This window comes from Anastrepha obliqua, chromosome 2, assembly GCF_027943255.1.
Source record: "Anastrepha obliqua isolate idAnaObli1 chromosome 2, idAnaObli1_1.0, whole genome shotgun sequence".
Taxonomy (NCBI): domain Eukaryota; kingdom Metazoa; phylum Arthropoda; class Insecta; order Diptera; family Tephritidae; genus Anastrepha; species Anastrepha obliqua.
Window position 1 is genome coordinate 26,804,055 of NC_072893.1, and position 25,317 is coordinate 26,829,371.

At 32.2% G+C, this 25,317-nt stretch overlaps 4 protein-coding genes across 4 annotated transcripts in view; 1 reads left to right on the forward strand and 3 right to left on the reverse strand.

The window, feature by feature from the left end:
* The window catches only part of LOC129237653 (chondroitin sulfate synthase 2), a 111,817-nt gene extending 107,837 nt beyond the window's left edge, over positions 1-3,980 (forward strand). Inside the window, exon 7 of the mRNA XM_054872526.1 lies at positions 2,326-3,980. Coding sequence (XP_054728501.1) covers positions 2,326-2,732 — 407 coding nt within the window. The 3' untranslated portion in view covers positions 2,733-3,980. The remainder of the gene's footprint in view (positions 1-2,325) is intronic.
* A 7,655-nt stretch (positions 3,981-11,635) lies between these two features.
* LOC129237656 (probable alpha-aspartyl dipeptidase) lies at positions 11,636-13,816 on the reverse strand. Its single transcript, XM_054872530.1, has 3 exons — positions 13,483-13,816; positions 12,867-13,427; positions 11,636-11,835 (listed from the first exon to the last, which is right to left on the reverse strand). Exons 1-3 carry the CDS (start codon positions 13,578-13,580, stop codon positions 11,772-11,774), a joined length of 723 nt encoding a protein of 240 aa, XP_054728505.1. The 5' UTR covers positions 13,581-13,816; the 3' UTR covers positions 11,636-11,771.
* A 6,212-nt stretch (positions 13,817-20,028) lies between these two features.
* On the reverse strand, positions 20,029-21,291 carry LOC129237658 (ferritin heavy chain). Its single transcript, XM_054872531.1, has 3 exons — positions 20,997-21,291; positions 20,716-20,937; positions 20,029-20,636 (listed from the first exon to the last, which is right to left on the reverse strand). The coding sequence occupies exons 1-3, from the start codon at positions 21,132-21,134 to the stop codon at positions 20,439-20,441; spliced, it is 558 nt and encodes a 185-aa protein (XP_054728506.1). The 5' UTR covers positions 21,135-21,291; the 3' UTR covers positions 20,029-20,438.
* A 172-nt stretch (positions 21,292-21,463) lies between these two features.
* LOC129237655 (dual specificity mitogen-activated protein kinase kinase 3) lies at positions 21,464-24,803 on the reverse strand. Its single transcript, XM_054872529.1, has 5 exons — positions 24,174-24,803; positions 23,711-24,101; positions 23,483-23,615; positions 22,375-22,577; positions 21,464-22,317 (listed from the first exon to the last, which is right to left on the reverse strand). The coding sequence occupies exons 1-5, from the start codon at positions 24,233-24,235 to the stop codon at positions 22,114-22,116; spliced, it is 993 nt and encodes a 330-aa protein (XP_054728504.1). The 5' UTR covers positions 24,236-24,803; the 3' UTR covers positions 21,464-22,113.
* Between the last annotated feature and the right edge of the window lie 514 nt (positions 24,804-25,317).

Genomic DNA, 25,317 nt, shown 5'->3' on the forward strand with positions numbered 1-25,317 from the left:
TTTTTTTATAATAACATTTCACTTTTTGTTTTGTTTTTTATTTTATTTTCTTAGGTTTTTCTTTATTTTTTTATTCAAACTTTTTTAAATATTTTATTTTAATTTCTGTACTATAATTAATTTAATTTTTCCTTATAATATTTTTATGTATCGTTTTTTTTTAATATTTTTGTTTAATGTTTTTTATTAAGTTTTTTTCTTTATTTAGTTCTTTTTCTATTTAATTTATTCATATATTTTTATTTACTGTTTTTTTGTCGTGTTTTGGATATTAAAAAACACTAAAATGCCGATTATTTATTTATTTTTTTATTTAATTTGTAATTTTGCATAGTTTTCATAAATTTTATTTTACGTCTTGAATGAACTAAAAACATTTTATTTAATTTTTATTAATTTTATTTATTTACAATAATTTTTTTATAACAACATTTCATTTGTTGTTTTGTTTTTTATTTTATTTTATTTTATTTTATTCGTTTTTTGTTTATTTTTTTATTTAAACTGTTTTTATTGTTTGATTTTAATTTTTGTATCGTTTTTTTTTCTTTTATTTTATTAAAATATTTTAATTAAATTTTTTTTGTTTATTTTATTTTTTTATATATTTTTTTTCTTTTGTTAGTTCTTTTTCTATTTAATTTATTCGTATATTTTTATTTATTGTTTTTTTTTTTTTTTTAATTTAGAACTTAATGTTTATGAAACTTGTTAAATGTAATTTTTTTAAATTAAATTTGATTAATATTAGTTTTTTCTTTAATGAATATTTAATTTAGTTTTATTTTATTTAATTTTTTATAATACTTTTATAAATTGTTTTTAATATTATTATTATTTTTTTTTTATTCAAACTGTTTACATAATTTTTACTAATATTTTGTTAACTTTGTCGTTTATTTTATTTTATTTTGGTTTAATTTTTAAAACAATTTTTTATTCAATTCAATTCTTTTATTTAATTTGCCTGTTTAGTTCTTTTTGTATTTAATTCTTAAGTTTTATTAATTTTATTTATTTAATTTTTTTATAATAACATTTCACTTCTTGTATTGTTTTTTATTTTATTTTATTTTTTTAGTTTTATTTTTATTTTTTTATATAAATTGGTGTATTTATTTTATTTGAATTTTTGTACTATAATTAATTAAATTTTTCCTTTTCATGCATCGTGTTTTTTCTCTTTATATTATTAAAATATTTTTATTTAATTTTTTTTATTCAATTTTTTTTTGTTAATTTCTTTATTTAGTTCCTTTTCTATTTAATTTATTCGTATATTTTTATTTATTGTTTTTTCTTTTATAATTTAGAACTTGATGTTTATGAAACTTGTTAAATGTAAAATTTTTAATTAAATTGGATTAATATTATTGTTTTTCTTTAATGAATATTTAATTTTTTTTTTGTATAATACTTTTATATATGATTTTGTATATTATTAAGTTTTCAATTTTATTTGATTTATAACTTTTTACATAATTTTTATAAATTTTGTTTATGGTTTGTGTTTTATTTTATTTATAACTTTTTGCACAATTTTTATAAATTTTGTTTATGGTTTGTGTTTTATTTTATTTAATTTGTATTAATTTATGTTAGTTATTTAATTTTGCTATTTTCTCTTCTTACTCTTGGTTTTTAACTCATTTTATTTAATTTTTGTATAACATTTTCATTTGTTATTTAATTTTTTTTATTTTGTTTTCTTTTTTTATTGTTACTTTTTAATTCATTTTATTTAATTTTAAGTTACCAATTTTTTATTTTATTCATAATTTTGCATAGTTCTTAAACATTTTTTTCGGCTCGTTTTTTAGTTCATTTTATTTAATTTTTATTAATTTTTTTATTTATTTATTTTTTATTTATTTTTTTATAATTACATTTCTCTTGTTGTTTTTTTTTATTCTTTTATTTTATTTTCTTATTTTTTTTAATCTTTTTATTTAAATTGTTTTTATTTTATTTTAATTTTTCTACTATACTTAATTTCATTTTTTCTGGTAATATTTTATTTGTCGTTGTGTTTTGTTTTTATTTTATTTATTATTTATTTTTTTATTTTATTTCATCTTTTTTATGATATTTTCATTTGTTATTTCATTTCTTTTTTATACTTTTATTTGGTGACCCATGTCCGCCAAAAAATTTTTTTTTTCGAAATTTTCTTAAAAAATACTTTCAAGTTAGGGGTGTATAGCGAACTTTTTTCCCGTACTGTCCAATGCACATACGTGCATTCTTATATACTCAACTTAAAAAATAAAAAAAGTGCACTTCTTTGCTTACAAAAATTAAATTCTTTTCTGTTTACCATTTCAGCACGCAAACTGATTGAATCAACATTGCCAATAACGCGCTCCGATAACGACATTGAGCAGTTACTTAGCCGAACAGATCAAACGATTACCACTATTTTGGATATGTTTGTCGCCTCGCAACTGCCGGTGCATATCCTACGTGGCACCGAACCCAATTTGCGTTATGGCAACGAGATCAGGAATTATATCAACAGTGGTGGAAATATATTGAAATGTCCGGCGCTAGATGATGGAGCGCACCGTTTATCCAATGAAATACCACAGCGCTATGATGCGCTAAGGCCAGAGGTTGACACAGCAAACGATGAGGCCGGCTTGCACAGTCGCAAATGCATTCACTTGGCGTCGAGAAAACAAATTGGCGATGCCATTATACGGTACGAAGATCGAAGTATATTGCACAAATAATTTGCAACAACACAAAGTAAAATGAAAAAAAAAACAATAGAATTCTTGGGGTTGCGTGAAGTTACTGCAATGATTTCTTGCACGCATTTCAGAACACGCGCGTGGCTATGACACAGTAAAACTGCAAACTAGCCAACCTGCGTGTGATGTATGTAAACTTTTTAATGCTCAAATTTGCATGATAATGTAAATATTAGCTTAATTCTTGCAAACTTTTAATTTAAGGAGATTCAAAACTATTTTGCAAAAAGCAACAAATTCATACTCCGCTTGTGTGTTAGTTAGTCTATTTTGCCAAAATGCTTGCGCTCTATTAAATAAGAAATGCGCGCAAATTTGTATTAAATGTAAATCTGTGTGTGTTTTAAGTGAAATTAATTTATTATTTTAGTTTTAAGATGGTTGGTTGAGCGCAGCTAATTCCTATCGATTGAATGTAACGAAATGACTTTTATGTACATGTACATACAATAGGCTTAGAATACATACATACATATGTATGTGTAAGTATAAGTATATATGTATGTAGTTGTAGGCGGAAGGCAAAGTGCCTTCCGATTGCAGTTGTTTTTTTACGTAGTATGGCTGTTATATGTTTTGTCTATGTCAACAAAGTAGAAATGCCCAAACTTGTCCTTTCCAAATTCAGATATTTACATATAAGCAAAAACAAAAAAAAAAAGAATATACGTATACGTTTAGGTAAATAAGCGGGTCTAAATTATGTAAAAATTTGGTGTTTAGTTACTATACGAAATGTGCACATATACACATACATATGCACGTGCATATGTATTTGCGGTTTTCAAACTACACGTACACATTTTCAGCTTGTCACGCAGATCCTATAATTAGCGTTTAAGTATTGTATGTTCATCTCGCCATGACTGCCAAGTATTCAGTTTGCATAAACCACATAATGTTAAACTTTTTTTTTTTAATTTGTCTATATGTATATTCTATATATTATAAATAGATAAGTGCAAGAATTTAATTCCTTATGTAAGCAAGGAGAGAGCTAAGTATTTGTAGTCTGTTACTTTGGTGTAGTATTTTTCAGCAATCTATTTAAGTGGTTTCTAGTTTCTTTCTACCTCTTCCACATTTTCCATTTGAAGCTATAAAGATAATATAACGGAATTTGTAAATAGACATACATACGTATGATTAGTTTTAATACTCTCCTACCTATGCAATCAATGTTGCATGACTAAAGGTGCCAAAGCTTTTAAATTTCTAATTAATAGATATTTTAGTGTTTTGTTTAGGAACAAAGGGTAACGAGAGAGTCAAAGTATTATGTCTAGCTGTAGAGCAGCTGCACGTAAGCTAAGAGCGCAGCAACAAAAAAAAAAACAAAAACCCTCAGTAGTTGCATGCGTATAGGAGTTAATGTATGTAAGTATGTATGTAGAAGTTAGCAAAACAGAACAATAAAAAAAGCAAATCACAATTAAATAAGCATATTTTTTAAATATGTAAGCGATCCGCTATGCACATAGTAGTCATAAAATATTATTTCTACCCAGTTGAGGTGGCTGACAACAAAAGCAAACATTCGACATTGAACATTAAAATACAAAAATAAATATAAAATTAAAAAAATAAAATAAAAAAGAATGCAGCATTCATTCATTCAATAGCAGAAAAAACAATATTAACTAAAATTCGAAATAAGCAGGAAACCCCTATGGTGCTCACATTCACCAACGTAAACGCAGGATCGTGTCAGCTGCTATGGTGCCAGCACTCACCGCCGTAAACGCAGGCCCATGTCAGCTGTTACGATCAAACTAATGAGAATCCCATGTAGATTATTTTTTTATTTTATTTTATTTTATAAAGGTTTACATAACAATAAAATTATTATACAAACTAAAAGTAGTTCAGCATCGGAGGCTTTCGGCTGGCAGGTTGATTACGGCTCGATTAAATTCGACGAAGTAGATCAGTATCTTTGAGATAGTTATATAATATAGATATGTTATCTTCGGTTGGATTTTTTAATATTTCAAGAGGGTCAATGTTGCGAAAGTAATGATGTTTAGTCGATGCAAGGTTAGGGCATGAAGACAGAATGTGATTTATATTCAGAGTGGAGTTGCAAAACGGGCATAGATTGGGTGGAACGCCTTGAAGTATATGGGCGTGTGTAATTATTGTGTGGCCTAGTCGAAGGCGTATGTATGGTGTGACCATATTCGTTGGGATTGACTCACTAAAACCTGGTTTTACACGCTTAGGATTAACTAAGGAGTAGGAATGGTTATAATTACTCCACTCGCGTAGTAGGTCACTTTGCCTTTGGTGTTTTATGAGACTGTAGACGTCATGTTTAAAGATGATATTGGTTGTAATGGTAGGGGGGATTCTCATTTGTTTTGCAATTTGGTCAGCATGTGTATTACCATTAATATCTGCGTGGCCAGGAATTCACATAATTTTGATTTTTTGTGGCTTGGTAGTTAGTGTCTCTCTTATAAAATCAATTATGTAGTTAGAATTGTTGTAGTTCTGGATGGCCGAAAAGCACGATAAGCTATCTGTGCACACTATGAATTTTCCCTTGTTTTGTATTGCATACAAAAAAGCGTTAAAAATTGCAACTGTTTCTGCTGTAAAGATAGAGCAGAATGGGAATAAGAGTCCATAAGTTATTATTTCGTTTTGCTCTTTTACAACAGCATATGAAGTCTGTTCTGTCTTAGACCCGTCAGTACAGATCAGCTTCCAGCCCATGGCTCTGTAAATTAATTCTCACCACCCTTACGTTCCGTAGTATCGTAAATTTTATTGCAGGATTTATGATAATTCCCGTAGAACCGTGTCAACTGATTGCTAAATATGTAACTAAAAGAACGCAGTTGTTTTCTACGGGATAAGATTTGCCCAGTTTTGTGTTCTCTATGGGCTGTGGTAAGGGACTACGATACGTTGGTCAGTGTGAGCACTATAATTCTTGGCACGATGGAGAGATGGCCGCCTATGATGGTACCGTTGCTTTGTTCTAAGCGAATTTAACACGTTGAGTGCCACCATACAACAAAAAAAAATGGGGTTCGTCCGGCCACGATTTTTTTTACATAATACAATAGAATATTTGAATTTTTGAATAGGCCATATGATGCCACATTGGTCTCATACCCATAGGCCAAGCAGCATAAACAATGCAATGGCTCTAGTATGGCGTGAATACACTACTACTAATAGCCTCTATGAAGCAGCTGCATTAGCACAAACCGAAATCTCACACATTATACCGTGAGACCAAGTGTCACCACGAGGCCTGAAAGTCCCTTCGCACTGTGAGACCAACCTGGACTCACATGGCACTCAGCGTGTTAATAATATCAGCTGATTTTCGTGAGGTCCCACTGGTGCAATTGGTGAGCAGTGTGACCAGATCAACGCTTTCGTCCTTGGAGATTCATCTAAAATCAATCGGACAAGAGAAATTAGTTTTATTAATAGATAATCGTGTGCCTGATCGAAGCTTTCCTTTTTTTTTTTAAATTAACAATATGGCGGCCTCAGGAAATATTTTTCAGATTTTCGAGAAAAAAAACCGACAAAGTTAAAAAAAATCGAAATTTTTGGAAAAACAAATCCTTCAATCGGGCACGCATTTTTTATGTTTTTTCAAAAGCAGTATAAATTTTATTGAAATCTACCAAGCGGTTTTTAAGTTACAGTGAACACCAGTTCAAAAAACATAGTTTTGAGAAAAACGCATTTAAAGTTTTGCTATCGATTTGTGTAGAGTTATACGAATTATTTAATTACTTACACTGTTATCTATTCCTGGGCCATATAATAGTTCTTCAGTCGCCATAGCAGCTTCCAAAATATCGATTTGGTGTTGCCTACGCAGCATTCTACCTTCTCGAGTGTTATCGTTAGCGCGCTTATCTGCTGCTTTCATAGGGGAGGGGGCCAGTTGTGACGCGGGTTTTGAAAAAAATTAAAATTTTTTCCTCAGTTCCGCAAATTGAAAAATGAAGAAGTTTAACATTTAACTATTAACCAAACGCAACTTTTCTCCAAAGAAAGTATGTTTATTTGAGTTACTCAAAAAATTTTGGAACAAATTTTTTCAGGATAACTTTTTTTAGGACAGAAAAAAAATGGGCCCAGTTGTGACGCACCTCAAGAAATTTACTGGAAATGAGAAAATATGAAAGGAATGTCACACCAATTGTTGTGATTTAATGATTTATTTATTTTGAAGGCTTTCAATGGCAAAAATAATGAAAAATACAAAAGAAAATGTCCTTCAACGATTTTTATTCATCATCGTCATCTAAATATTCCTAGTCGTCGTCCACGTCACTTTCGCAGTGTTTGCAAGTGAAATAACTTGCCTGCATGTTGGCGCACTTCAAATGAACTGGACGCTTGCATACGTTGCAATTGATCGAGTTGGCAGTTGGTTTTTTTAAACAACAACAAAAATGTAGGAATTCGGCAGTTCTATATGATCGTAGTGCAAAAAAAAGGTGCGTCATAACTGGGCCACCCGCTGAGTCACAACCGGGTCACGATGCTATTTTGTGTATGACAAGCAAGTTTTTTATAGACACCACATAATCACATAAATCCATATAGAATCACAAAATATACGGCAAATACAATATTTTGATGCATTACACTCGCCTTTTCACAAAATTCACAAAATTTTGGTACTTTGAAAAAAATCAAAATAACTTTTTCGCACGATTTTCAACACGATGTTTGGTGCGTGTATACACAATGCGACTACTAACGTTGGTGTCTGCACAAAAACTGCTGAACGTCAAACGAACATGATTGGCAGGGCTCAAACTGTCATTTTCATACCGCATGTCAAAAATATTTAGCTGCGTCACAACTGGGCCTGCGTCACAACTGGGCCCCCTCCCCTACATGCAGCATCCATTTTTTCAGTATACGAACGCTCCGGAGCCCGCGAGCGTCCTTTGTTAACTGTTGAATAACTCGAAAAGAATCTGTCGGCTTCACTTCAAATTTTCACACAATATTTTTAAGATATTATACTTTAAGAAAATGCACAAACAATTTTTTGAAAATTCTGGCTACCCCTAACCCCTTAAAGAACTTTGTATGCGTGAGAAATTGTCTTTACTTTTCTTTCAAACGGAAATAATGCAAACCACACAAAAGCAAAGTTTTGCTTCTTTTTATATAATATAATAATTTTAACGTAATAACTTACACTGTACACTTTTAAATCAAAAGAAAACGCTTTGGTTCATCATTATAATCTTGGTCTTATAATTTTTTCGTGCGGTGTATTAAAAAAAAAACTGCAGTATATGAAAAAAAGATTTAAATACTAAACATCAGTACGTCAGTTTTTATATAATATGTCAGTTGGTATAACTATCCAAAGTACATGTCATTCCAGTAACTTGCATATAAGGCTTCCAACAGAAAAGTTTTAAACACAATTTTCTTTAAACTACCAGAGATATACTTACATAAATGTAAATACGTAGTCTTGCCATAAATTCTGTGACAAATTTTACAATGCATAACGGCGAGAACAAATTCACACAAAAAGTTCCGTTATTTTTGCTTTTGTTCGAATGCATTGTCTACTCATAAATTATTGTCACTTTCGTTGAAAATTTCGCTTGTTAAAAATGGAGTGGGGAGCTAGGGACAATCGTATTGCACTGATTGAACTACAAAAGAGTGGTAAAAGTGCAAGTGAGATTTACGAATGGCTGAAAAAACTAAATATTTCGAGCATGTTTGTTTACTGCACCGACTAATCGTTTTTCCTAAGCGTCTGAAGTGACGGACAGAAAAAGAAGTGATCGTCCTCGCGTGGTTCGAACCAGTGCAGCCCGAAAAGCCGTTCGAGAAAGAATTCGCAGTAATCCTCTTGGAAAGCGGAAAATCATGTCCAGGGAAATTAATGTATCGACCAGATCCATGTTAAGACTCAGCTGGTCATCTTTTGACAACGCGCTTGCAGAAAATTAGACTCGACAGATGCAAGCAGCTTCTGCGGTGGCACGCGGTCAACGGCCATGAAACTATTCTTTTCATAGATGAGAAATGTTCACTGTTGAAAAGGGTTTTAATAAACAAAACGACAAAATCTACGCTAAAACTTCTGAAGACGCAAAAAATTTTGTTCCAAGGGTTCAGCGTGGCCACCAACCAGCCTCCGAAATATTTAGTTTGGGGAGGACTGTTGTTGTTGTTGTAGCAGTATCTTCTGAGGAGGACTGTCTTATAAAGGCGTTGAATCGCTTCAATTCTGCGAAAAAAAGGTTAAGACCAGTGCAACGACCAGTGTACCACGAGGATGCCTTAGAAGACACGGAGAAGCAGTTGAGCAGTACTCTCTTCAATGGAGAGCGTTGAATCTTCCAGCAAGATTCCGAACCAGCCCATAAGGCGCAAACCACCCAGCAGTAGCTGGAAAACAATATTCCTGGGTTCATAGCCGCAGAAGATTGGCCGTCTGGAAGTCCAGATCTGAATCCATTGGACTATAGTTTGTGATCAAAATTGAAGAACATCGCCTGTCAAAGGCCGCACAAAAATTTGGAGAGTCTCAAACAATCTTTGGTTCGAGCAGCGACGACAATATCCATGGAAACCGTGAATGCTGCAATGGCCTAATCGTTTTAAGGGGGAAGTCTACTGTGAATTTTTCAAAAAATCGATTTTTTTTTATTAGCTTAAAAAATACTTTGAACCCTCTTAAATAAGGTACAACATGTGTTACAGCTGGCTAAATTTTTCTTCGTTGAAATTTCGACCTTTTCCCGAAGCGCTCCAAAGCGCGTACCTGCTAATACTGAAACTTTAAATGCATTTTTCTCGAAACTAAGTTTTTGTATACGGTGTACACGATATCTCGAGTTCTGATAAATGAATCAGCTTAAAAATTTAATTACATATATATTCTCTGTAATAGTGTCTCTCGTCTGGCATAGGATTTTTTTGATATCGTTATTTGTTAAATTGTTATAAACAATAGTAACATCAATTTTAGGCAAAAAAAAAGAAAAAAAATTCAAGAATTTTTTTTTCAACGCCAAAATTTTTTATCGACATAACCCTACGTCAGACGAGAGTCAATACTATGTATATGATAACAATATTTTGTTTTTTTGTTTTAGATCACCGAAACGTAAGATTTCATGTACACCGTTTAGGCACCTAAGAAAAGCGGACCTGCGCTTGCAGAAGTGCCACAGCGGCCATTTTGAATATTTTGACTTAAAATTTTTTTTCAAAAACTTAAATATATAATAAAGATAAGAGTTTAAATAGATTTTATGTACGAGCAATATTTTGTTAGAAATAAAATCCGGAAAATAAGCCTGTTTTTTCCCTTGTCACAGTAGACTTCCCCCTTAAAGACTTGTGTAAAAGCAAAAAAGCAAATGGCGACCATTTCGAATGAAAATTAAAATTTTTTTTCTTAATATTTACATGATTAAATAAAAATAGCTTCATTCAAAAAGTATTATAATTTCATATCTATAACGGACTTGTAACAGAACTTTTGGCAGGACTAAGAATATGAGTATAGTAAATCCCTAATCCAGTCAGATCGATATCCAGTCTTCTAACTATTTGCAACCCTATTGCAAGTGCTAAGCTGATATTTTTCTGATGTTCGACATTTGATGACCTTGCAAAGATAGGTGAAGGTGAATACATAAATTCAAATAGTGGAATTTACTATAAATATTTTCTTGATAATTGCGATACTAACAGTAATTCACTATTGAAAATAAAATAGACAAAGAACTAAATAAGGCAAACAATGCCAAATTTTGGACAGTTAGCTATACTTTTGCCGATATTGCCAGAATTTCACACCGAAAGTAATACTTTAAAAATAGTTCGACTAGGTTTACGTTTTTTTCGAATGTCTGGTTTTGTATTTAAACGCTTCATTTATACGTATGAAAGTCCAAGTGTAGAGACATGCATACATACATACATATGTAGCGCTGTTTATACTTTGTAAAAAAAAAAGATTATAATAAAAGGAGCCATGTGAAATATTTAGTTATATTTTCATTGAGCTATTTAAGGGGTAACACCACTGTAGAAATTTCAAAAAATTAATTTTTTTTTTATAAGCTTAAAAAATTCTTTGAACCTTTTTAAATACAGAACAAAAAGTTTTATACGTTACCGAAGTCTATTTCATAAATATTTTAAGCTTTTAACCAAGCGTTAGTGACTGCTACCTAACGACTTCTCCAAATTTCCAAACTTTAAACGCGTTTTTCTCAAAACACGTTTTTTGAAATTGGCACGCAGCATAACTCAAACAATTTTAAATATTTTTAATCAGGTTTTTCACTACGTCTGTATAATAACCTTCTTAAGAGAAGAGCGTAGGGGATTTTCGATAGATAAATTTAAACGATTGTTATAATTATTTAAGTGCCGTTTTTTTAGTCCAAAATAGAGTTTTTTCCTTCAAATGCTTGCTAGTTCCACAAAAATAAATATTTTTTAAATCCCCTACGTGTTTCTCTAGCTATTCTTATCTAGATTACGAAAAAAAATGTTTCTTTGTTCCAGATTAAAATTTGCACCCTCTGTGCTGCGTGCCGCGGAGCTCCTTCAAGAGAAACCACATTACAAAAATGTCTCCAATGCCGCCATTTTGTAAAATTTTTCGATCAAACTTTGTAGTTTTGTATTTTAGTATATAAGTAATAACTTCCCAAATCAGAGTGATTGTTTCCCCTTTCCTTCTATACAAAAAAATTCTTTAAAAATCGTGTTTATTTTACGCGTGTAGAGTGGTGTTACCCCTTAAGTCTACTTTACTTTTAAAATAATTTTAGATAAGATACAGCTATAATTTCGGTATGTGCAAATAATATTTAATACTATGAATGCATAAAATCGAACAGTTAAGTAAATGCTTTTTTATTTGTAAAAACTTTAAGTAATGGTTCGTAAATTATTTTTCATTATTTTCAATAAAATGTTGTAAACCAAAACATAAAGATATTGCCTTTTGTCATACGTCATGAAGACGTTGGTACATTAAACTTTATTCAGCAGAAAACTGAGATCAGCGTTTGGAGCGAATTCGACAGGCTCTTTGTCACTGTAAAAGAATAGAAGAAAATAATAGAATATCACCCCATTAACAAAATGCCTTTGATGCTTTCCATTTCAATTCAACCGGGCTATTCGGGTCATGTTCTTCGATTTCGATGAAACTTAAATATGTTGCTCTCTGGTCAAAATAATGAGACACGTATTTTTTTGTTCGCCCGAAAAAAAATTTTTTCAAGAGTTATCGGCAATTTTGTTTTTCGGCTCAAACTCGATTTTTTTTAATTATATAAGAAAAATTTTTTTTTAAACGCCCATAACTTAGTCAAATATGAACCGATTTTAATAATTCTGGGTTCAAAATGATCGTAATTACTTACACGAGCGACTTCATGTAGAAACAATTGCAAAAAAGTAGTTAAAAATTTTTTATTTAGCTAAAAAGAAAAAAAATTGAAATTTTTTCGAAATTCAATATTTCAAAAAGTGTATCTTTTTTTTTTTTATAACTTTTTCCAAATCAAGAGGACACCTCAAACTTCAATTAGGCTGAATGCCCAGTAGCTAAAATGAGTTGTTATTGAGTAATGAATTTTTGAGTAAAAAACCTGTTTCGCACTTTTTGTTGTTTGAAAAATAAAAAATTTTCAACTAATTTTTTGCAACTGTTTCTACATGAAATCGCTCGTGTAAGTAATTACGATTATTTTGAACCCAGAATCATTCAAATCGGCTTATTTTTGGCTAAGTTATGAGCATTTAAAAAAAAAAATTCTTATATTATTAAAAAAAAATCGATTTTGAGCCGAAAAACAAAATTGCCGATAAAGCTTGAAAAAATTTTTTTTCGGGCAAACAAAAAAATACGTGTCTCATTATTTTGACCAGAGAGCAACATATTTAAGTTTCATCGAAATCGAAGAACATGACCCGAATAGCCCGGTTGAATTGAAATGGAAAGCATCCTTTGCAAATAAAGTGTAAATAAGTTAATAATTAATTACAATAAATATCTCTTCGATTTAAGCTATAAACTTTTAATTAAGAGAGACATTTATGAAAAAAAAAACCTCTACTTACGGCACAAACAATTTCGCTTTGCGATCTCCCACTAAAGTCGCTTTATCACCTTCCACCAACAATGCGGTGCCTTCGCGCAAACCCAACACCGGCAATTTGTGATAATCTATAAATTCAAGTATACGTTCATCTCGCGTCTCGCCTTTGTGACGTGTCGATGCATCTGGCTCCAAGTAGTGAGGATTAATGTTGAACGGTACCAGCCGGAGCGCATCGAACGTAGGTGGAAATGCCACTGGCATATCATTTGTTGTATGTATGGAAAGTGTTGCAACATTTGTGCCGGCACTCGAACCGATATACGGTATGCCTTTCTGTAGCACACGTTCGCGTATTATCGAAATTAAGTTTTGATCATAGAGCGCTTTGAGCAGCACAAATGTATTGCCACCGCCAATGAAAATCGCTTCTGCTTGTAGCACAGCCTGAATGGGATTCGGTTTAGCGTGTAAACCTTCAACTTTATAGCCCCATGGGGAGAGTGTTTTCTCAACAAGTTCCGTATATTTCGTGTGATCCTTCTGCGCATAGGGTACGAAAAGCACCGTCTTCACATTACGCCTATGTAACAATTTCTAGTCAGTATTTAATTTTCCAATAATCGATTATAACTTACTTTGAGAGAAAATCAATTAGTAACTCCTTGGCATGCTCCAAAAAGACAAAACCATGTACACGAGAAGAGGAAAGTAAGAAAATTGAGCGTTGTGCCATTTTTGCTGTTACACTTTGGAAATTTCCAATTGGGTGAGGGAGCCGTGCGTGTAGAAATGAACTTATATCAACTTGTGATCGTGTTGTTGCCCACTACACCGCACACGATTTTATTGCTCATAAATTTTAAAAGAAATCATAAAAAAATACTGATACAGATAAACCTTAATATCGATTAAAATAAAAGAAAACTATATTTGAAGTTGTTGATTGCCGATGGGAAAAATCAGCTGCTCCATCACTGTACTGATAAGAACAAATACCGGATGGCGGATAAACCGGGTACTCAAGAAATATTCAATGTTGCATTTAAATTCAAATAAAGATTTGTATAATTACCTGTAGAAATACAAAAAAGTCCAGTATTACTATACAGTTTTAAATTGAATTTAAGTGTAACTTCAGGTTTTGCTTTTCTTCAACCTCTTTTTGAGCAAAACTTGAATTCGACTTAAGTTGTTCTTGTCTTGGCAACAGCTGATTATAAGCAGCAAAGCAAATTGTGAGGAATGAAATACATTAGTGAAATGACAAAAATAAATTCGCCTTTAAGAAATGGATTCTGATGAGAGTAGCGCCGAAGGCAACGATTCGTAGTATAAGAAAATAGCAAAACTAGCTGTATTGCAAAGAACCGAGGCGATGTGCGAGTGTCCACGATTTTTTCAACTATATGAGGAAAAATATTATTGTGACATATTTTGATTTAATAAGCAAAATACGTGACTACTACTTGATTAAATCTACAATAATATTGCATAACATAACTAGAAAATCAATTTCTTGCAGAAGTGAAAGTTATTACATTCTTGCTCTTTTTTAACAAATGTCAAAATTTATATACAAAACAAGGCGAGGCAATAAATGCGCCTTGTATACAAAGCACTTTACTGCGGTGCTACTATATTTCTAAATTAAATATTTTTCACACTTAAGTATGCATTGTGAAACGCAATTTTGAAAGAAATCTTAAGTTGTACCAAGGTGGATTTATTAAATTGGATTTATTATTGTAGCGATGATGTTGCGGCAAAATTCCCAATTTAAAACTAGTTGTTTCACATTCAAAATTACTTTTTGTGTGTGTTCGCTAACCGGCCGTGTCTTTGCACCGAATTAAACCAAACTTACACACATTGTTAAGTAGGTATAGAAGATGATTTCCGTATAGTTTGAATACCTATTGGTAGATAGGGTCTCGAGATATAGGTCAAAACGTGTATGTATGTACAATATGGGTATCAAATGAAAGCTGTTGATAAGTTCTTTAATACGGGGTAATTTTCATACCTATTGATGACTAGGGTCTCGAAATATATGCCAAAACGTGGACCCGCCGTGTCTTTGCACCGAATTAAACCAAACTTACGGACATTGTTAAGTAAGTATTGAAAATGGGTTTCGTAAAGTTTGGTTGTAATTCGGAGCAGTGGCAACGCGTACAGCGTTCTTTTGAACCAGCTATAATGTCGTTTACTTTTTTAACGCTTGGGGCGGAACTGAACGGTCAAATTGACAGTGTGAGTTACAATGTGTCAATATTTCTTTCTGATTTGGATGCCACAAGGAGAACACGTAAGTGCAAAGTGTAAAAATTTTTTGCGAATTTTTTTGGAGTGGATTTTGGAACAGTGAATAATTTCTTACGAAATTTGAGAATTTAATGTGAAATCCGAATGTTCAAATGAAATTATGTGTTCGTGGAAAAAAAATTTTTTTCGTTTTTTTTTTTTGAAAAATATATATGGATAATGGTTAAAAAAGCTTAATAAAACATTTAAATTGAAACGAAAAATTCATGGATGATCAGGAAAAAAGACGATTGTTTCCTAGTTATTCATTTGCGTTGATTTGAAATTTAAAAACAATCTTCTTTTTTCCTGATTTTCAATTTATATTTTATATTTACTCAAAAACAAATAGAAAACCCAAAAATATTGTTTATACCAAAGCGCTTGAATAAAGAATAAAGAAATAGATAATATGAAAACCATATCTATTCTATTTTAGTGTGCCCAGCGAAGCGGGCCGGGTTTGCTAGTTTATTACAAAATATTCCCTATATATACACATTTATTTCAAACAAAACCTACCTATTTTCACAGAAAATTATAACGAATAACAGGAGTTGAAAAACATCAAGCGGAAAAGATCGTGGAGCAGACCAGGTGAACCAACTCAAACAACATCAAAAGTTGATAATCAACAAAAGAAGGTTTTGTTATCAGTTTGGTGGGATTACAAAGGAATTGTCTACTTTGAACTCTTACCACCCAACCGAACGATCAATTCTGATGTCTACATTGAACAACTAGCGAAATTAAACAATGCAGTTGAAGGAAAGCGGCCCGAATTGATAAATCGAAAAAGTATTGCATTTCATCATGACAATGAAAGGCCACACACATCTTTGGCCACTCGGCAAAAATTATTGCAGCTTGGTTGGGATGTTTTGCCACATCCACCATATAGTCCTGACCTGGCACCGTCTGATTACTTTTTGTTTCGATCTTTACAAAACTCCTTGAATGGTAAACATTTCAATAATGATGATGATGTCAAATCGTACCTGACTCAATTTTTTGCTAATCAAAACCAGAAGTTTTATGAACGTGCTATTATGATGCTGCCTGAAAGATGGCAAAAGGTCATTGACAAAATGGGCAATACATTACAGAATTAAGTTATTTAGTTGCATGAAAAAATTGTCTTTGATTTTCTAAAAAAAAATACGCAATTACTTAGTTGCCAACCCATAGCTTTAGCAGTGCCGTGGTGCACAAAACATTGAACGAACACTGAAAAAACATTCACGAATATCTCTCGATCAGCTGGGTATTAAGAGGGTAGAATGGAAACCAAAAACGAGACAAGATACCAAGGCGAATTTATTAAATCCACCTTGCAAGATACGAAGCATTTAAACAAAAATGTTAAGTAAAAATGTTCTCATTAGGAATGAGAAAAATAATATAATGTAAGAAATGTTAAGTATTGTTAATGCTAATAATAAATAAATAAAAATAATTCATAATAAAAAAATTTGTAAATAATTAGAAATAAATAATAATAAAAAAACTATAAATAAAAATAAATAATAATAAAAAATAAGAAATAATATAATATAAAAAAATTTCAAGTATTGTTAATACCAAAAATAAATAATTAAAAAAATAAATAATAATAAAAAAATAAATAATAATAAAAAAATAAATAATAATAAAAAAATAAATAATAATAAAAAATAATAATAATCAAAATAAAAAATAACAATAAACTAAATAGGTAGGTAGGTAGGGTGGTTGTCGCAAGACACACTTAGACCTTCGGCAGGTCCATTGTGATACCACTGGAGCTTATCCTTACTCTACGTGTTCCTTTTCAAACCATCCGGTTGCTTTAATAAACGAGCAGAGCTTCGTTAGTTTTAGATGGGCTATGTCCGCTACATCGGTTAGAAATGCTGTATCGAGAGTGCGCAGCCTTCTCATAGCTAGGCTTTCACACTCACATAAAAGGTGTCTGACTGTTTCCTCTTCTTCTGTATTAAGACAGCTTCTACATAAATCGAAGTAAGGGAGTCCCAACCTTCTAGCGTGGCTGCCTATTAAACAATGACCAGTTAAAACACCTATCATTTTTCTTATAGATTCTCTGTTGAATCTTAGGAAGATCTTCGATCGACCGCTGTTCCAGTTCGGCCATGTCTGTCTGCTTAGTTCGCATGTTGTGAGGTTTTGCCAGATGGTATTTACCTTTTTGATGGTTTCCCTGTCTATAAGTAATTTACAAGTGGCTATGGGCATGGGTATCAGCGCCTTATCCGGTTCGAGACCGAGCGTTGTACGGGTTCTTGCAAGTTCATCCGCCTTACAAACTAAATAATAGAAATAATAATTTTTTATAGCTCAATAGCTCCTAATCTAGACCTATTTAATTTTTTGACATATCAGACCTACGAATTAGACGTGCAATTTGAAAAAAGCCTACTAAAATATATCTGCCAGTTTGGTTTTTGTGATGATATATTCCTTGAATAAATGAGGTATTCGGTAAACCGAATAAATCGTAATTAATTGCTCAGGTATTTGGACATGCCCTTAATTATGCGTTTTAAGCGTAATTTTTTCCACCTGCTTCGTATAACTGTGAGAAATCTGGACGGCCTGCGCCTGCCAGTTAAGAAGGACATTCAAGGTAGTACAAATGAAATGGTTTATAGAATTTGGAGAATGCGAGCCGAATTTTGAAAATAAAAATTGTGACCTTAGTTAAGGGATTACAGTTAGCAGGCCGAAAAAAGCGAATTCTTCAGAATCTTTTCTGAGGAAACTTTTAAATTTATTGATATAAAAATTTGTACACATATGATGTTATCTTTTAACTGTATTTTAAGACTTAGTATTAGTAAAAATATTTATTTGGAAAGGAGCTAGAGCTGATCTCCGGAAGCTCCTCTCAAAAAAGACGTTGTGGGGTGACCACTCTATATTTGAACTGGATGCTCTGAAATTAAAACACCAAACAGATTTCGTTAAAGTAATGTTAAATCGAGTAATTTATCGAAGGAATAAGCAAAATATTTTTTTTTTTTTTTTGACAAAATGACGGTTTCTCAAAAAACAAAATCGGTTTTTGACCAAAAATTTAGGCCTTAAATTGTTTATAAAAAAAAGAGGTCTGTAAAGTCGGTTTACTGACGATAGTTTAACGTGATAACGTCATAAGAAAATACTGATTGAATGGTTGCATTTTTCAAAAGAAAATTTTAATTTTATTTGTTTGATAGATATTTTGTATGGATATAGGGATTGAGTTAACATTAACATAACATAATATATATTACTTTAACATAACATAACATAACATATCAAATTAATAATAATCAATAAGAAGGCATATGCAAATACAAATAAGTGAATTTATATATGTACATATGTGTGCGCATATACATACACATATACGCTCACTTAAGTAGGAGAGAGCAATATGTCGAACGTTGCCGTTCGTTTGCTTTGTCGTTCGTTCCGCGCTTTCGCTTGCAGTTCATTCAAGGTAACGGCAATGAGCAAGGTAACGACATATGAGCAAGGTAACGGCAATGAGCAAGGTAACGGCAATGAGGAAGGTAACGACACATTTTTTCGTGCGTGCAGCCTGTTAAATCGAATTATAAGACGTTATCACGTCAACGTTATGAAATTTTTGTCTGAGTATTCTTTATTCAATTTTAATTCATATGAACCTAATTACCTGGGATTATATCATAATTAAAAATACCTTTTTTAAGTGAAATATATTAGATGAAAAAATATGGTATGAAAAATGTATTCAAGCACCTCAAAAACCTGAAAATTTCAATATTATTTTATCACAATTAGGTTCATATTCCTAGAAAACATGTTAACGAAAAAAAAACAATTGTTGTTGATTACAGAGGCAAATTGCAACGTCAGGAATGCCCACCAGCAAGCTACGCGGATGGCGATCGTCCATGGACAACACGCTCACACGCCACAATTTCCGGCGGAAATGGCTTCAAAAAATTCAAAAGTGTACTTAAAAATATGAATAAAATACCCTCCAAGTTTAAACAATTTCTGATTATTCCTTCCTTGTTCAAAAAATTCACAAAAAACACCAAAATTTCGGCCTGATAAACCGGTTTCCTTCCTTAAGGGGGTATTCTAGTCTAGAGGCCCGAATTTTGAGCATTTTTTGACGATGAATAAAAAAAAAGCTATTGATATTTTTACGATACATTTTTTTATCATTTATTTATTCATATATTAGGAGCACACAAAATAAATTTGAAAAAAAAAATGAATTTTCATGGAGCTATGCGTCCTTGAAGTGGAAGGGGGGAAAAAAAGGCAGTGTCCCTGTCGTCACGATTTCTACCCTTGTGGTCATCTGAAAAAAATAAATACAAATTCTTAATTAATATGAGTGTCATTATAGTATGAACCAGAAAACACGGAAAAAATTTTTTTTCCATAAAATGGCGGCTACTCAAAAAATTGAGGTCGATTTTTCTCGTATTTTTAAGCTTTCTCGAATTGTTTACACATATTAAAAAATTGAAATTTCCAGTTTTTCGAGCTTCATACGATAGAGATATATTTAAGGAATATTCATGACAAATTTCAAGCAAATCGGTTGATTAGAACTTGAGATATCGTGCCGGCCGTATCGAAAGAAGTAGTTTCGAGAAAAACACGTTTAAAGTTCGCCGACCGCTCAAACCAGTCCAGCTGTCGCGTCACTAAAATAGTTGTAGCTTCGAAAATAATTCGAATTTTGAAAAATCCTTTTAGGGAGATATTTTTGAATAGTTAATCTATCAAATTTTGAAAAAAAAAATTTTTCGATTTTTTCAAATTTCTAGACTAGAATACCCCCTTAAGGGTTAAAATAAAAAAATAAATAAATTAAATTTTCGTTTGTTAGTTTTTAGCTACATTTTTATTTTACCTTTTTTTGGAATTTAACATATGCATGAATAGCAATAAATTCAGTCAGTATCCTTATTACATTTACTTAACAAACATACACACATAGCTTTTCTTATTTCTGATAGACATTAAAATAAACTTAATTGACAATAGGTTTCACATTTTTTACTTGATCAATCATTTTGAATGTTCATTGAATTAAGATATAAAAAAAATTTGATTATGAAAAAAAAAATTGCCAATAATTTTGACGGACGTATATCTTCAACATAAACATGACCAGAACCTCCACGCTTTCGATTCATTGCATTTTAATTTTCGCCTCAACGCCTACAATAGTAAATCATTCCATACGAATTATATTTAGTTACACATTGCATGCCCGTTTCACATTCTTAGCCACTTAATGTATTTTGCTCCCTTTGATATCATTATCAAATATATGCACACCCAATTCCTTTTCACAGCGTTCAATTTGCCTTATATAATCGGCCAACTGTTTTTGTGCATCCACTTGTTCGGTAAGGAATTGCGTCTCTAAGAAGTCGCAGAGCTGTGGATCGTTGTGCTTACTTGCCAAAGCATGCAGTGCTAGCAGGGACTTGATGAAGGGTATGCAAAAAAATCGAACAACAATAATTTGCATACGTTCAGTTCATTAAGTGAATATTTCTGCTCACCTCATTGACCGTTTTCTCCATATTCAATGCTTCTTCGAGCGCCGCTTTAGGCGTAGTAAACTTGAATTGCGGTGCTGGCAGCTCTTCCAAAAGCACTGTACCTCCCCTTTTGTTCATATACTCCATAAATTTTGCAGCATGCTCATGCTCCTCAGCGCTGGCGGCTTTGAAAAATCCATATAATCCAGGTAAAGCTACGTCACAGCGGTCGAAGTGCGAAGCCTGCAAAAATGCGCATTAATAATACAGATTTCGTTGAAGTGCAAAAATATTTTACAAACCATTGCTAAATAATCATAGCTTGACTTCAATTCCAGATGTATTTGTTTGTTAATTGCGTTTTCACATTCACTATTGAAATTTTGACGTACTATCAGACATAAAAGACGCCGGAACTGCACGCGTCCGGTAAAATTCATAACTCCAATTTTATTTCAATTGAAGTTTCTTTCGAAAAAAATTACTCGTAATAGAAAATTAAGGTTGATTTTTTACGTTGAAGCAATGCTCCAGTATTTTGGAATCACACTGAGAATAACTGATACCTACATCTGTTTATACGCACGCACATAGTTGCATAAAGGAATGGCACAATGACAGGATGAATGTATAAGTGTTAGGGGAGAATGCATTGCGCCGATGCAATTTTGGTATATAATATACATTACGGTTAAATACAGAGTCAAAGCGTAAATTCGAGGTTTCAACTGGAAATGCTCAGCTCATATGAATAATATTATGATGGCGATTACCATGTAATATATTTTATTTTTTATTAATTTTGCTTTTAGTATTATTTCACCGCTTAACAACTTCGTTTCGTAAATATGTATGCACCTAATGATTTCATTTCGATTATATTTTTTTGTTAATTTTAGCAATGTTTTATTACATATTTTTTTTTTTTTTTTTTTTTTTGTTTTATATTTTTGTATAATGAACAATTCAATAATCAACTCTAAATAGGCACGTTATGTTCTCAAATATTTCAATTGATGAATGCATAATTTTCACATCAATTCATAATTGCTTTTAATAATTAGTTACTTTGGGACCTAAACATACATAATTCTCTCATCCAAAGCGGCTTTTCTTATTGAACATACATATTTTTCATTAATAAGGCATCATCAGTTTTCAAATACTAAGCAACAATTTACTCTTACATAATAACATCTGATACACTCGGTATAAAGGCATTCTAAATATATATTTTGAATTCCGAATTGTAAGCTTTTTTGTTTTCAATTCACTGCCCGAAAATCCTATACTGTTTGTAGGAAAGTTAAGTATTTTCGTTAAATCGTTTACTTAACCTCTATTTTAGTTTATAGTTTTTTGTTTTTACAATTCAGAATTGAAGCCTTGATGACGGAACGGCGTTCACGTACAAACACATTACTCCGGCAAATCCAATATTCTGGAAACAAACTCGGAAATATCTGTATCGCGCTCTATGTGCTCCACAATGAACTCGTGCTTTAGCAATTGTTCATAATTGGGACGCGCTGTATAGTTTTTCTGTAAGCACTTAGTTATAAAGTCTTCGAATTCGGGTGAAAATTTGCCGGTTTCAAGACGAGGTGGGCTCTCATTCACAACCTGTAAATTGTATGGATTAGATCGTCGAATATTACACTTAGTTGGTACCACCTATACCTGTTTTAATTGCTCAAATGGCGTTCGCCACGAGTTATATGGGAACCTGCCAGTCGCCATTTCGATCATACTGATACCCAGTGACCAGACATCAGAGCGTATGTCGTATTGAGCAGGGTTGCCCGTTGGATCGATGCGTTCAGGTGCCATATATGGCTTACATCCAGCATCAATCGTTTTAGCAACAGAATCAACCAAGTAACCTAAACAGAAAATTATATAAATTACATTTTTGGACACTTCCAATATTCACTAAATCTCTATTAGTAAAAATATTTTTTTAGTGCAGTGTGAATAAAGAATTTCTTAAGGGGGTCTTCTGGTCTCCAGCGAAAAAAAAATCGATTTTTTTTTTTGCATAATTTTGTTGTATGTGTATGCGAGAATACGCCACAGAAAGGATTTTTTGAAAATCGCATTTTTTCACATTTTTCTGGGCACCGAAGTGTACCCTCCTCCGGCCGTTTTATCATAAACTTTATCTTTAAACGCGTTTCCCCGAAAATCGTGTTTTTTAAGCATTTTGGTCACACTTTTCATAGTAGTTATACTCCGATTTCAATGGTTTTGGTCTTAAAAGGTTCGGAAAACTTACCGCTAAGTTTCCCCGTGTACGATTTTTGAAATTTTTTTTTATTCCATTTTTATAACCTTTTAAAGTTCAAAAAATGAGCAAAAAAAAATTTTTTTGCAAATTGTTGCATAACTTTTGAAAAAAATTTAAAAAAAACCAGGGCAACTCTGAAGACAACGCATATCTAATTTTTGCTTTCTGATTACCCAGGTGGAAAAACCGTGACCAAAATGGAGACCTGTTTCGTTTGGAGGTGGACGTCTTCAGCGCCATTTCAAGGTCGCGGGTGTTAATTTTTTTCAAAGTCAAAACCATTTTTTAAAAGCCAAGACATGTACCTTTAAAAAAAAAAAAAAAATTTTTTTAAATATTCACAGGATTTGTCACAATCAATCCCCAAAAAACCCTTCATTTCAGGGCCTCGAGACCAGAAGACCCCCTTAAGACATGTGCTTGTGAATTATTTCACTTATAAATTATTTGTGCTGTGGCTCGTTTACTAAACGACTACTAAATATCGTTTACTAAACCCACCTGAGATACCAAAATCGCACATCTTCACTTCACCACTGCGATTGATCAAAATATTTGACGGCTTTACATCGCGATGAATAACCTTAAGCTGTGCGTGTAGATAGTGCAGCGCATTCACCACTGACATGGCAATCTAAAAATTGCAGAATATAAAAGCATACAAATGGGTATGATTTCGTAAAACATTTATAAAAAAAATAGATTTATTCTACGTGAAACGTAACATACTTTTCCCAAGACACTTTCTTCCATTGTTAGATTGTTTTTAAACACCTTCGGGTAGAACTTATCCAAACTTGTATCCATTACTTCCATGCATATCCAAACATCTCCCTCCCGGAAAAGTGCCCCATAGAAATGAACTGTGTACGGACAATCGCTCGAACGCATGGAAATATCTAAATCCATAAGTAAGCGTTTCTGTTCTTTTCGATTTACCGTCGCTGTAATACGTTTCACAGCCATTACCGTGCCAGTCTGCTCATGTTTCATCTTTTCCACTACGCCATAAGCTCCACGCCCCAAATCGGCAATTTTTTCCAAGCTGTCGGCATTGATTTCGAATGTCTGATCTCCTATTTTAATTGTTGTACTCGAGTCTAAATTGCGCGGTGGCACACTGCGACGGAATATATAGAGTTTTATGAAAATTTAAATTCAACAAAGGGATATTAAGGAATATCAGACGTACATTTCGGGCTCTGGTTCTTTCGGAATTTGGAACCTTAAATTCGGTCTTGGTTTACCGGCCATTTTAAGTAGTAGATGTAAAGTTCTCGTTATATGTGTACCGCAATATTCTTTGCAGCGGGCGATGCTACAAAATAGTATAGGCCTAGTGGCCAAAAATATTTCGACCTTTACGACCTTTTTGCAAACTGATGCAGACGTTAAACCGTGAGCCTACTCCAAATTTTATCAAATCTTCCCTTCGGCAGTTCTTCAAATCAGTTGCCTAAACCTCTTCTTGAGATTTTTCCAAATTTGGAATTTTCGCGGCTCCGTTCACATTTACTTATTCTATTCTTTGCCTGGCTTTCTACCTCGTTTCGTGTGGGCTCGCGCTCGCTGCACAATAACTTATTCCAATTGTCACTTTTATCCTAATTTGGTTATATTTTCTAAAACATTCTGCTGCAGAAATATAATGTAGACTTTCACATAACTTTTTATTAAAACATTATTGCTAATATAAACCGTTTAGTTTTTCGTAAATTTAAGCTTTTACAATTTTCTCGCCGACTCTTGATTCCTATCAAATAAAATCTTGCAAATTTTTCTCGTTTTTCGTTTCGTTGTCTCGTTCGATATCTGTTTGTCTAATTTTTGCTGTTGCCATATTGTAGCAAATTTTACAAAATGAAAACCTGAAGCGAATTGAATTCTATGCAAGGATTAATTGCATGATAGCCAATAGCCGTGGTGGCTAGAGCTTTTATATTAGATGAATCTAATCTGAATTTTAATTATATTTTAATAAATAATAATAATAATGATAATTGTAGGATATGTCAATTTTATTTGATTAGGTATTGCGGCAATTGCACTCATTTCAAGGTTTATTTGATTAGAGCCACACTATCGAAACTCTTTTATAATTGAATGGATAATGCTCAAATATGTTTCATAATTAAACGATTATTCCTGAATGAATGGTGCTTGACAATGCACATTTACTGATAAATTCCATCCCCTTGTTTTATAATTGTTCGAAAATTCCCTAAATATCTCCAAGAATATTTCTGAATGGAAGATTATTTGTAAGAGGTCTTAAAATTTATCAGAGCCAAATAGGTAAGATGGCTAAACGATCAATATGGGCTCTTGTGGTTTAC